The following is a 13,051-nucleotide window of genomic DNA, read 5'->3' as shown; positions in this document are numbered from 1 at the left end:
CGGTGTGTCTGCCTTTTTTGTTCCTCTCTGTATGTGTGTCTGTAAAACGTTCAGCTGGCACTTTAACAATCATGAACCAACTAGCTCAGCTTCAAGCCGTCACAAGCCAAATTACTCTAAAATCCCGTAAGGACGCCTTCCTCCGATAGATTGCCCATCCCCTTTTTCTGGCTAAATATCCGTAACATAAAAATTTTGAAACACCGCCCACCCCCTCAATCATTGTCGGACGTCACGCGATGTATGACGGGAATCGCATCAACTGCGCGATCTGCAGTACTGGTACGTCAAGCGAGTTCATAGCGAACGCCCGTGGTTTTGTTGGCAATCTGCACGCGGAATATCGGCTCCTGTAACATGCGAGTTGTTCCCGCGTGTACAGTGCATCGTGAAATGCGAATCTGCTGCGTCTGCGATATCCGATACCATGACATGCGAGTTTGTAGCGGATTCCAGCACTTTTGGCTGCGATTTGCGCGTGCAATCTCAATGTTTTAGTGCGCGATCTGCGCGCGTGACATCGGTTCCCTGAGAGGCAAGTTTGTAGCAGGTTCCCACATGTTTATTGCACTATGAAACTTGAATCTGCTGCGTCTGCGATCTATGGTATCTGTTCCCGTGACATGCGAGCTCTCGGCTGCTATCCACGAGTTCTTCGCACCATGAAACACGAATCTGCTGCGTCTGCAATCTGCCATATCCTTTCTTGTGACACAGGAGTTTGTAGCGAATTCCCGCGTGTTTATCACATCATGAAACACTAATTTGCCGTGTCCGTGATCTGCGGTATCAGTTCCCGCGTCACGTGGTCTGTAGCAAGTGCCTGGACGTTCATCATCACTTCTTTTATAAAGTTTTGCTGTCGCATCCTCAAAGATATCCCACCCCATGTTTTTCCCAATTTATCTCTTCATTTTGAGCGAGAATTCTTATGGGATTCTACGGTAGGCCGAGCCAAGTGAAGCATGGCAGTACACGTGTGCACAGCAGCTGCAAGTGGGAAGTTGCGGAAGTGACCAACAGTGAAACTGAGCGCCCACAACCAGCCGTGGGTGCGCTGCTGTCAGTGGAACCGTGCCACGGTACCCTGCCACGTCAGATCGGCACCTAAAATGACATTTATGCAAGGTGTCTAAATGCACCAAATTTTACCCTGCATAACAGATGCACACCCCCAAATACGTGTAAATTTTACAGGAAAAAAAAGTGAGTCCATTATGCGAGTAAATACGGTACATAACATCTACAGACATAAAACTCGCACATATTACGTAGGTTTCACGAATGCAAAGGCCCACACCTTTCCAGATGCGCAGTGCATTGCCATGGAAGACGTCGAAGAGAGCTATCCTGCCAACGCTGTCGGTGATGACCGCTAGCCGCTTGTTGGGAGAGAGACAGATTCTGGCGCCCCACCGATGCTTGTCGTAGATCCCGCACCTGTGGAGGGCAATAAGCAAGCACCGTAGAAAGTAGTCTGAGGCCTGCTCTTTCTGATTGTATCTCTGCTGCATTGAAGTTAAAAACCACAAAGAGCTTCAGAGTAGTCCAGCATAGCTCAGATGAGGGAGAACTCCACCGGCTGTCAAGAGACCCTGGGTTCCCGTCCCACCAACGGCAATTAATTTTTCGGGAGTTTTTTGTTTTACCTTTTTAGGGACAAGTTTTAGGAAAAAAAGCGGCACGCTTCACCAGCCTACTGGTCACGTGACCTCACGATGTCGCCCGACTCTATGACATCGCATGATTTTACGTCAAGTTTGGGTGTCACATGGCCGCGGCCATGTGATGATACATTGATGTCACATGACATCATAATGTGACACGCGCAAGCATATGCAGCACGTGCCTGGCTCATTTGCAACTGATTCTGTGGATCTCCAAGTCTACCAGATACGGTAAAGACATGCATACATTTTTCATTTAATAAACTTTCATAAATTTGCACGACAGATTCGTGTGCTCCATAAAGCCACATCAAATACGACAAAAATGGATGACTTGTTTTTGAAAGAAAAAGAAAGAAGCAAGGTACTAGGTATTTGGTCTAGATAAATACCGTATTTACTCATATCTAGGCCGATAGTTTTTCCAAAAAAATTAAATCCGAAACTCGGGAGTCGGCCTAAATACGAGGATCCGGCTCCGCCATGACCGCGGGTTGCCATCTTGTCTACATTGCTTCGGGAAGATACGCTGTGTACCACGGAACGCACGGAACGTTCGTCTCTACTCGACGCTATGGCATCGACCAGTCGATGCCACTACTTCGCGGCTTTTAAGAGGAAAGTTGTCTTGGCTGCTGAACACTCGTCCAACCTGCAAGCCCAGCGTGACTTCGGCGTGGACGAAAAAAATGTGCGTCACTGGAGAAAGCAGCGTGGTCAGCTCTTTGCATGTGCGGCAACAAGAATGGCGTTCTCAGGACCGCGGAAGGGAAGGCACCACGAGGTGGATCGCGGCCGCATGGGACGACATCCCGGCGGAACTGGCAGTAAAGTCGTTCCGAAAGTGTTGCATCTCGAATGCCCTGGACGGTACGGATGACCACGCGTTGTGGGAAGTGGACAGTACATTGCAGATAAATTCCGTTCTGTGTTTAATTTATGGTGTTTTGCCTATACTTTTTGGTCGGCCTAGAATCGAGAATTTTTTTTTAATTTTTCGGCCGTGCCGTTTTTGCGGGGTCGGCCTAGAATCGATGCCGGCTTAGAATCGAGGAAATATGGTATGACACACACTGCTTCATCTCAACTCAAGCTAGACAAAAAAAAAAAAAAAAAAAGGAGCTACCTGAGAGGCACTTGGGTTGCTGGCTCAATTGGAGGTGCCTTCAATTCTTCGGGCTGATGCTTCGTCAGCTTCCCAAGCAGGTTGCTGCAGAGCACAAAAGAAATGTCTCAGAAAAGCTTTGCAAGCTGATTAAGCTAAAATGAGAAGACTGGATAGAATTTGTTTCCAAGCCTGAGATATTGCTAAATATATCCTAAAGCTTACATCTTTTAATGCAGAATATGTTATAGATGATTGATTATTAAATGGTTAATGACGCAAAAAGCAACATAGGCCATGCTGCGGCAAAGAAATAATTAAAAGACTCTATAGTAAAAGAAAGGAATTACTATGCAGAAGATCTATAACTGGTGCAGGTAGCCAGTTTTTTTAAGAAAATCTAAAATGTAACCAAAAGGAACTAAAAGTTCATGTCCCAGCAAGAAGGCTGGATGAAATAGAAGATATCCGGAAAGTGAAGGGAAGCTTGTTTGACGTTCCTGATCAAAGAATTTGCAGTGCCATAGAATATGCAGTATGGTTAGCAATTCACCGCAATGCCCACGGACTGGGGTGTCCTCATCACAAAGAAGATGTCGATGGGTCACACGTGAAGGTCCAATTCTCAAACGACACATTAAAACTTCATGGCCAGAATATGTTATAGGAGAGGATCACAAACAACCCAGCTTGACAAGAAAGCATTACAAATTTCCAATCAATGTAACATAACAGACAAGATGTCACATGACGCCACTTTGTGCAGTCACATGACGTGACCCATAGTGGCACCAACCATGTAGGAAACCATGTGGTCCATAGTCACCCACATAACATGCTCTACACATGCAATGGTTTTATTGGGCATGACCAAAGTATTCCCTTCAAAGATCTTTCACAGTATCATCAAAGCACCCCTAAATTTTTACTATTCTTTGAAGTCTGTAAGCAACGTCAAATTACTAGCAATAACTTCTCGATGGCTCCGAGGCGAGAGCACCGGCCTACGGATCCCCATGTGGCAAGTTCGAATCCCGGCCGAGGCGCCCGCAATCTGACGGAGGCTTATTGCGGAGAAGGCGCCGTGTAACCGAGCTTTCGGTTGCACGTCAAAAAATCCCCAGGGGTCGACATTAATCCTCAGTCCTCTGCTGGGGCGTGCCAGATGCCCGCCGTTGGTTTGGCACGTAAAACCCCCAAATTTGACTAGCAATAACTTGAAGATGGCTAAGAAATTAAGACAAAAGACACAGTGCCCAAAGAACTGTAGACTGCCGCTTTTTGTACACACACTCAAGATGGAAACCGCATGATTTGAATCCTATAGCAAAGAATGTATGATAAACTATAAAACAGACTTACTCTGCGAGAAAACTCTTGAGCCTTGATGCCACGGCCACAGCAACATCTGACAAGAAAGGCTGGATGCTTCCCTGAAATTAAAACCTTTTTGTAATGGTGCAGGAGTGATGCAGGCCAATATTATGAAGCATGCAGTGTTTGCACCATGCTGGGGCCTCAGCACAAGCGAACACCTAACTTGAATTATTGGCATGGCCCTCTAAAGCTGGGTAAAACAGTGCTGTTTTTGTCATTAAGATTCCTTACAGCACTTAAGCAATCTTAAGTTCAATAAAACATATTACATATTTATAAGATTTGTTGAATCTTACTCCAGTCAGGAATGAAAGGGTCGATTTCAGGTTACCGAAACTTGCAAAAAGTCAGCATCAAGGTAAGTAAATTATAACTTCACTATGTTAAGACGAAAGCACTATGATTAAATTTGAGGAATTTTTAGGTTCCATCGAAATTCAGAACACACCTGCACAGTTATTTGCCAAATGCCCCTTTTATTAGGTGGCAAAGAAGCTTGTATTGTACATAAATCACCACTCACAAACTCTGTCGTTCGGAGAACCCGTCATGTCCAGTCATGGCAAACATTCAATACAAATCCCCGTATAAAGTGCGCCCGTAGAAAGTGCGCACCATACGAAATTTCAACTTTGAAACGTGTGTAGTATGCAGACTATATTCTGAAAATTATGGTAAACATATTTTCAACCCTGTCGTTTCCTGAGCTGGCTTCATTGATTGTAGGCGCCGCATATTATAGAGCGTAGTTTGCGGCTTGAAAACTGGAGCGATATATTCACCTCCCTGGCGTAGTAGAAGGCCAGATAAGGGTCCGACCCGGTGGCGAGAAGCAGACTGGACGATGCCGCCGAGTAGCGAACCTTGCCGCCGTTTGCCTTGCGGATCGACTCGGTCACCATCTGGTCAAACAGGCTGGGCAGCACCGTACCTGCCAGCGAAATGTAAGGCCGCCATGAAATTCAACCCACGCACTCGACCTCAGTCACTTTTAGCTCTTCTGTCATCGTAAAAGGCCTAGTTTGCCACTGTCTGACAAGTCAGCAAAAGTCTCTACAGTGAAAGCGACAGCTCGGAAAGAAAATTTTGCAATGTGCGTGTGTGTGTACACGTGACGGAAGTGCGTTAAAGAGTGTATCGAAATACCGTATTTACTCGCACAATGAACACACTCGCGTAATGGACGCACCCCCCAAGTTGGCTCTCAAAATTTCAACTTTTTTTTTCACTCGCGTAATAAACGCACCCCCAACTCGGATGTCAAACTTTTGACCCCCTCCCCCCACGCGCGCGAAATGAACGCACTTTTCTATCCTGGTGCAGCGAGGTCGCGAATGCATGGCAGTGTGGGCGAACAAAACGCCTTGCAAAAGGCGTTAAAAAATTCGAAAAGATCCAACTGAAGCAAGAAAAAGGAACATGGAGAGGAGTTTTTTTTTTGCACGGTGCAGTCTGGACTTTGGGTTCGCGCGCTGCCGCGCGCAAGGAGTAAGAGAGAGAAGCGCTCTAAGCGAACAAAACAGCTTGCGAAAAAGGCAAAAAAAAAAAAAGAGAGAAAAAAAAAAAAAAAAACGGAACAAAGAGAAAACAAAAACAAAGAGGCGCTTTTTTTTTTTTTCTTTTTATGCACAGCACAGTTTGGTTACCGGGGTCGCGCGCTGCGCGCAAGGAGGTAAGAAAGAGGAGCAGAGAAGCCCTCTAAGCAAACGAAACAGCTTGCAAAAGGCGGCAAAAAAAAAAAAAAAAAAGAAAACAACCCACGGAACTGAGAAAAAAAAAAAAAAAGGTGAGCTTTTTTTTTCTTTTTTGCACAGCGCAGTTTGGTTACGGGGGTCGTGCGTCGGGCGCCGCGAGCAAGGAGATAAGAAAGATAAGCGGAGAGCCCTCGCCAAAGCGACGCCTAAGCAAACAAGACAACTTGCAAAAAGCGGCATAAAAAAAAAAAGTTTTTTTTTTTTTTTTTGCACAGCTTAGTTTGGTTACGGGGTCGGGCGCCGCGCGCAAAGAGATAAGAAGTTACTTCGATTTTTCAGGATAAAAGGTCGGTTCATTATGCGAGTAAATACGGACGCAAAAATTTTACTTCGCGTAATGAACGCCCCCCTAACTTTGCATCATTTTTCGGAAAAAAAGTGCGTTCATTCTGCGAGTAAATACGGTACACCCGCCACTTTTAAGGCCCTAAAAAAATAAGCGAAGGACATATCGAGCGACCACCCTAGACTGTCCCTTCCAGTCAATCGCATCTCCAAGCACATAGGTGCGGAGCGGTGAAGTTTGATGTATAAACGCTAGTGCAAACCAGCGAAGCTTCAAGCGCATGCCCCAGTGCATGGCGGTCAAGCTTGATAGAAGTGTGCATGCCGGTGCAAAGTGGACAAGCAAGACACATGCACTGGTGCAGTGCACTAAAGACTGCCCTATTGTGCGCCCTTCTGCATTTTTGCTCTTGGATCTAAGAAGTGCCCATCCCCCGGTTTCACCAAGATTACGTCCAATTTTGGGTGGGCGCTTGCTCGGTGTTTTATAGCTGTAGTCGAGCAAAGACTACAGGTGCAAATTCATAGCTTCGACAGGTTTTCTTTCCATAACTGCAAAATGGAGGAAGCTATGACCTTGTGCTCGTAGCTTGCTTAAAATTGCTAAAAGAATATGCCTTGCCAAACGACCCAGGCTTGTCTTTGAAAGTGAAAGGGTTACAGTGAATTTAACTGATGAATGAAAGACCGGTAGGCATTTGAGCGGTTAACATGGAGGCAAAACATTCAGTGCCATCGTCAGCGACCTGCAAAATTTTAGACAGCTTTCATATTCTACACATTCTTTTTTCAGACTGCCATTATCTCATTAGTGGAACATTCCTGGCACCACAACTGCAACAGCGTGAGAGACAGCTGGCAGTGGAAAATGGAGACGACCTGGGAAGCTGATTCTGAGGGTTAACTGACCTGCAATCTCGCAGTCTCTGACATTCCGCGCGTCTTGTGGCCCCCACTTCTTGTAACTCAGGGGCGGTGGAATCACCGAAGCCTGGTTTCCAGCTGCTGCTGTAAAAAAAAAATATTTTGGTCAGTACTGCTATGACTAAATTTTGCACTCTTTGCATGGTGCCAGTCCCTCTTTGCAAGGCACCAGTTTGAGCTCTCCACGACACTGACGAAACAAAATAATAGTTGAAAACACCGGTCTTACTTACTTCTTGCCAGTTGATTCCGGCAAGCCCTCAGGGTCTGGAACAGACCAAAGCCCTCGACGCAGACGACGGCACGGGGGTAGACCACGCTCAGTTCATCGGGCTGCAACAAAGAGACAAGACATAACTTCAGCTTCGCATCTGCAAGACAGTCCCAATGGTAATACGTCACCACAACGAGTTGCTCAGCGTAGTAGGCCGAAAATCTCCGATACCGACATCCTGCAGGATACAGCTTCTAGAGTGTTTCAATCTCACAAAATTCTTAGCCACTTTGAGTGAAAGCTCGCCACATGGTAAAGCAGATCGGCAGTTCAGAAACCTCCAAACTTTGTCAGCAGTAGTATCATGCACGTTAGGGAGAAACAAGAGCATTTAACTACCATAACATCCCGAGACATAGCCGACGTAAAATTGAGAGCAAGTCAAGCGAAAATAAGGAGTAGGCTGACTTCCAATGTGCAATTAAGAAAAGATGAAAAAAGAAATTGCTATTTTTAGATGATGCGATTTGTCAAACTTGCTATATCAGCGAGGAGCAAGGAAGCAAACATATGAAATACTTCCCAGTCAGCAATATTCGTTTATCTCCCACCATAGCTAAGTAACCCCATTTTTGCCGATGCCACCATTGGCCAGGGCACCCCATTTACTAGAAGTGGGCTATCTTTTGGAGGTTTAGAAAAAATAGAAAAACACCATGCGCAAAATAGGTGTGAATTATCTTTCGAGGGTGAGCATCTCCCGGAATGTTACGGTGACGGCAATATGTACATCCCCATAATGTGTGCAAACGTTAGTTTCCTAAAATAAAAAAATAAATAAAAGATATAGTAGGTTTAAGCAAGCCTGCTCTTTTGCCAGACTGAGTGTGCATGAAAAATTTACAGTTGGGAAAAAGTTTAAATTTCGAGCTAGGGCTGTCGGCACATTGAAGATATTTTGTTTTCCCCAAGCATTCTATCACTCCGCATAAAGCTTTTAGAGGGAAGCACCTATGAGCTTTTAATTCTCACGAGACAATTTAAGAAACCCTTTTAATTGCAGTTTCCAATTCTTTTTATGCTAATAAATTGAACATGTGCGAGAAAACCCTCATATATTAAATATAACATCTCGTGTACGCATCAGCTTTACTTTGTCTAACCGTGTGCTAAATCAAAGCTCACAAATGCACTGTCAAGGTACCGAGAAATTATTATTTAATAGTCGTAGAAATGACGACGACCAAGCTTCGCATCTGAAATGACCAGCAAGTTCTAAGCAACAAGCGGATAGAGAGGGACCTGCGTCCATTCCACTCTCTACCATCGAGTTTCGGACAAAGATTCCAAGTACAGACCTGTTCGTTGAATCCTCCGAAACGGGGTGGAGCGTATGTTTGGCACTTGAGCTGCAGCACGGGTTCCTCGTGCAACAACTGGGTCAGCAGCATTTTTCCATCCTGAAGGGAAAACAAAGGCAGCATGAAGACCGATGACCAAGACTAGGGAAACTAACAAAAAGGACAGACAAAGCCAGAACTTAGTTCCCTCGGTTCTGGGTATCTGCCACGACCCTATACCCGCTCGCTTGCCTTATTACTTTAACTAGCTACAAAGCAGTAAGCGTAGTTGATGGCTCAGTAGACAGGTGACAAAATGGGTTGCTGCGAAAATGAACCAAGTATAACACTAGTGTGTATTAAGACGGTACAATAATTACCATCTGATCAATACAATAATTTCCATCTTAGCTAACAATGCAAGTTCCCCTTGAAAAACGCAGAGCCGGTTCTTATGCTTCTTGTGAAGCCTCTTAGTATATGTCGATCTTTGAGGGTGTGTACCCAGCAGAGTAATTCATGAAAGTGCTAAACCTGTGGCCTACCACGTGCCTCACAGGTCAATGAGGATGGCAATCGTGTCCTAGATGAACCAGAGCAGTAAAAATAATGCAATGGCATTAAACTTGATAATATGGAAGGGTGGTCTGTAGTACAACATTATGAAGAATGTCACCTTTGGTGCGTACCACGAAATTCATGATTTGCACACATCCAACACTAATCAATGAGAAACATTAAAAGGGCACTCAACTGCTTTTGTAGAAGCTTGTTTTTGATGGCATATTGTTTGCTGGGGTTTAGTAAATTAAAATGACCAGTTCTTGATGGCAAAAGACGTTGTAGCAAGCTCACAGAAACAGAAATACACGGGCACTGTTTTCTCTGTGTGTGTGTGGGAAGGGTCCCCACCACCTCCATAGAAAATACTAGTTACAGCAGAGCCTTATTGATAGGTTCCAAGTTTTTATGTTTGCCCAGCTTTTACGTTCAAAACAGCCGGTCCCGCCGAGCTTTATGCTTTCCCGGATCATACGTTTTTTTTCCGTGGTCTCCTGAGAAACATATCAAAGAGGTTCTACTGTAACTGCATGAAAATTACTAACGTTTATAATATTGTTTTTCTTAGGTGCATTGTGCATTACATTTTGACAAAAACGTCAAATCTTTGGGTGTGGGAGACGTAATACAGCAACTGTTTGAAAATGCCATCCAAAGGTGTCTGCTCAAGGCGCAGACAGGGGGGTGTGCCACAATTTTTGATCAGGTAGATTTTTAATAGGGAAATCCCTACCATGAGTTCAATTTTATCTTTTTAGGATGCTTAGAGCCTGTAGACTGAGTTATCACCGTAGATAGACAATCTCAAAATCCACTCGAGTGTCCCTTTAACACATTCCCACCTACATCGTTGCAGGGATGTAAACACGATGAATGTGATCAACTCACATCAGTGTAGATCTGAATGTGGCCGGATCGAAAGCCCACAATCACGCATGTCCAGTCAGGAGCACCTTGATAACTCCTGCAAGCGTTTAAAATGGCTACGTCATTATATGTCACCATTTGCAACAAATAAAATATACTCATGAACTTGGATGAATTTCTAATAATTGAAGGGACCCTAAATGGAATGTTTTTACAGGTGCCCAAGAAGTTATGTTAACCCCGTTATACAGGAAGTTTCAGAGAAAAAGAGAACTGTGTTTGACGCTGCCTGTATCATGACCTGGAACATAACGTTACCTGGATCAAAGAATAATTGAGAAAGGCTAAATTTATCTATGAGCCGATGTCCAGCTGAGCCAGAAATTATATTTATATTTATATCAGTTATTTATACCTATATCAGTTAAAAACATCTGTTGGCAAAAAACAACAAAAAAATTGTTTTCTTTTTTGCTAACAAGTTTCTTTTTTTCCTTTTTTTTTTTACTGAAAAAGGTGCTTACAATGTCATTTCTTGTTTTGACACATTAGTCTTAGGTGGATGTTGGCTCATAAAAAAATGTCATCTTCCTAAATTACCATTTGATACAGGTAATGTCATGTTCTCAAACTTTCCCGTTCTATACCAACCACTAGCGTCACATTCTCACAGAGTTTGAGCTTTCTGCAATGCAGTTTATTTGCCCGGGTCGAAAAACATGGTACTATTTCTCAGGAACACCCGCTACTATAAAAGGTAAGTAGCAATGTTCACGACGCACATTATTTAAGCAGTCCCTTGATACTGATTGCAATAAAGTGAAGGCCAAAGAGAAAGGTGCCTTTTCCTTTATAAGGAACATTCACAACACAAGGAACATGCTATTCTGACTTGCTTATAAGACAGTTGCCCTCAGTCATTGAAAGAGCATTCCTGCCACAGGTTATTAATAAGAGTATCTCTGGTCAATATTTTTGAGTTTGGGATTGCGACTGTTTTCAGCTAAAGCAGTACCCCTGAATAACAGGGTATAACTTTTTTCTTAATATTGTGTGTGGTTTTATAAATATCACGACTCAAAGTTTGGTTTCGACGTCTATGGCAAAACCAAAACTATTTGCTAGAGGGATGGCAACACTGATCATCAGCCGTACGGCTGCAATGTGACGCTGCAAAAGGGCTGCGGTATGCGCCACATCCAATCGACCGCAGCTCCACCGTGACGTGACGTGACGTCACGAGGGTGCTGTGCCAGTCTTCCCTGACTAAAAGCTAACCCACTTGCCGCCCGCTAAAGAGCAGCCGGTCGCATCTTTAAAATCGGTTTTAGTGGAGTATGCGGCTTCACTTCATCATAATATTTCGGCTGTGACCATATTTTGTGCCACTAAAGCAGTGGTTCTCAAATGGAGGTTCGCGGACTCTTTGGGGTCCGCGAAGACAATCTAGGGGTTTACGAAGCCCTGCCTCATCACTCAAGCCCGGCAATAAAAGTTCTTTTTTCAGGTTGAGAAGAAATATTTTAGTTTTTGGGCGTCGTGTGTATGTCAATACCAAAGGGCTACTTCACACTAGCCCTTAGTTTTATTAATTTATTAAATAATTATTATATTTAAGCTATACCTTCCTTTCCCCTCACCACGAACGGGGTCCTCCATCATCTCCGCCGATCCACAAGGGGTCCGCGAAACATTGATGGTTGAGAACCACTGCACTAAAGCGATAGTCGTTTATTTTAATTTCGCTTTCGACTGGGGTTGCCCTTTAAAGCATTAAGTATCCTAGAAAAATAGTAAAAACCTTGACTGCATTTAAACGCTGCTTGCAAACTTCATTTTGCACAGAACCAAGATGAGACACAAACAACTTGCCTTTTTTGAGAGCTGAGAGGCAGGCAGAGCATGGCTGTGATGTCGCCACTGCGAAATTTTAAACAATGGGTTAGTAATGACAAACATAATTAATTAATGCAAATAGCAGAGAATAGAGTGGAGTTAACAACGGAGCTAGAGCTTCGCACCCTACCACTTCCACACAATGCAACGGTGAACAAAGGTGAAGCGCTCCCTCCGAAGATCCGTGCCCTTAATATTAGGATAAATCTACGGGCGTTTTCAGTTCTCACACTTCTCATTGGCAACGTCGGAAGGAAACGTAGCTCGTACCCATTAGGCGACTTGAGTTGACCACAGAAAGAGATCTCATACTTCCAGTCGCTCCGAGACGTGACGCCGTGCTTGGCTGAAACGCAATACATATTTGCACGCATGAAGCACTGAACCTAGGCCACTTATGTCTAGCTACTGCTGTTACATGTACCAGATGGAAGGTGTTCCACTCACTAAAATTAAACTTAATTAATCCCCACGGTGTGCCCAGATTTCATCAGAGTTGTAGTGTGCATCATAAAATTGCTTCAAATGTTATAACAAATGAAACAACCATTTCAATGATTGCCTATAACAGTATCCAAAAAGCAAAACGGAAAGAGCTGAAAAAAAGGAATGACTAAGAGTTGTAAACAGTTGCATCAGATCGCGTCTGGTGGTGTACGATTTTCAACTTGTGTGCAACGAAGGATTGCCAACTACCAAGTCTGCAACAGCTAATTACCAAAAGCTATAGTTCATGCACTTGTATGTGTAGTACGACCGATCGCGTTCTGTCTGCTTGAGACGGCTTATGACGTTGGGGCACGTAGAAAACACTGGCACAAGGGTGCCATTCATCAGGAAGCCCTGGAGGCTGGAACACTTCCCGACTTGCGTATAACTAGATTCAAGATTTTTCAAGTATTTGCGACAATAGATCTACCCACTATCTATGAGACATGGCTGCTCACAAGATTGTTGGGATTATTGCAAGTCCACAGTGAAAGAATTATGCACAAAAATTCAGCAACTGAAGTCCCCGCGTGGAGCTTCTGCTCTGTCAGCTCGCACTGCCCTGCCCTGTA

General features: G+C 44.2%; 1 protein-coding gene across 1 annotated transcript in view; it reads right to left on the bottom strand.

Moving 5' to 3' along the window:
* LOC115313073 (rab3 GTPase-activating protein non-catalytic subunit) overlaps positions 1-13,051 on the bottom strand; it is a 36,384-nt gene that overhangs the window by 18,411 nt on the left and 4,922 nt on the right. Inside the window, exons 3-12 of the mRNA XM_040216320.3 lie at positions 12,261-12,336; positions 11,967-12,014; positions 10,116-10,191; positions 8,685-8,786; positions 7,346-7,445; positions 7,098-7,196; positions 4,932-5,080; positions 4,135-4,205; positions 2,794-2,877; positions 1,301-1,440 (exon numbers count right to left, since the gene is read on the bottom strand). Of these exons, the coding sequence (XP_040072254.1) occupies positions 1,301-1,440; positions 2,794-2,877; positions 4,135-4,205; positions 4,932-5,080; positions 7,098-7,196; positions 7,346-7,445; positions 8,685-8,786; positions 10,116-10,191; positions 11,967-12,014; positions 12,261-12,336 (945 nt within the window). The remainder of the gene's footprint in view (positions 1-1,300; positions 1,441-2,793; positions 2,878-4,134; positions 4,206-4,931; positions 5,081-7,097; positions 7,197-7,345; positions 7,446-8,684; positions 8,787-10,115; positions 10,192-11,966; positions 12,015-12,260; positions 12,337-13,051) is intronic.

Source organism: Ixodes scapularis, unplaced genomic scaffold (genome assembly GCF_016920785.2).
Source record: "Ixodes scapularis isolate PalLabHiFi unplaced genomic scaffold, ASM1692078v2 PGA_scaffold4__175_contigs__length_147842914, whole genome shotgun sequence".
In the NCBI taxonomy this organism is placed as follows: Eukaryota; Metazoa; Arthropoda; class Arachnida; order Ixodida; family Ixodidae; genus Ixodes; species Ixodes scapularis.
Note: the sequence above shows the minus strand (reverse complement) of the source record. Positions and strands in the feature narration are given on the sequence as shown.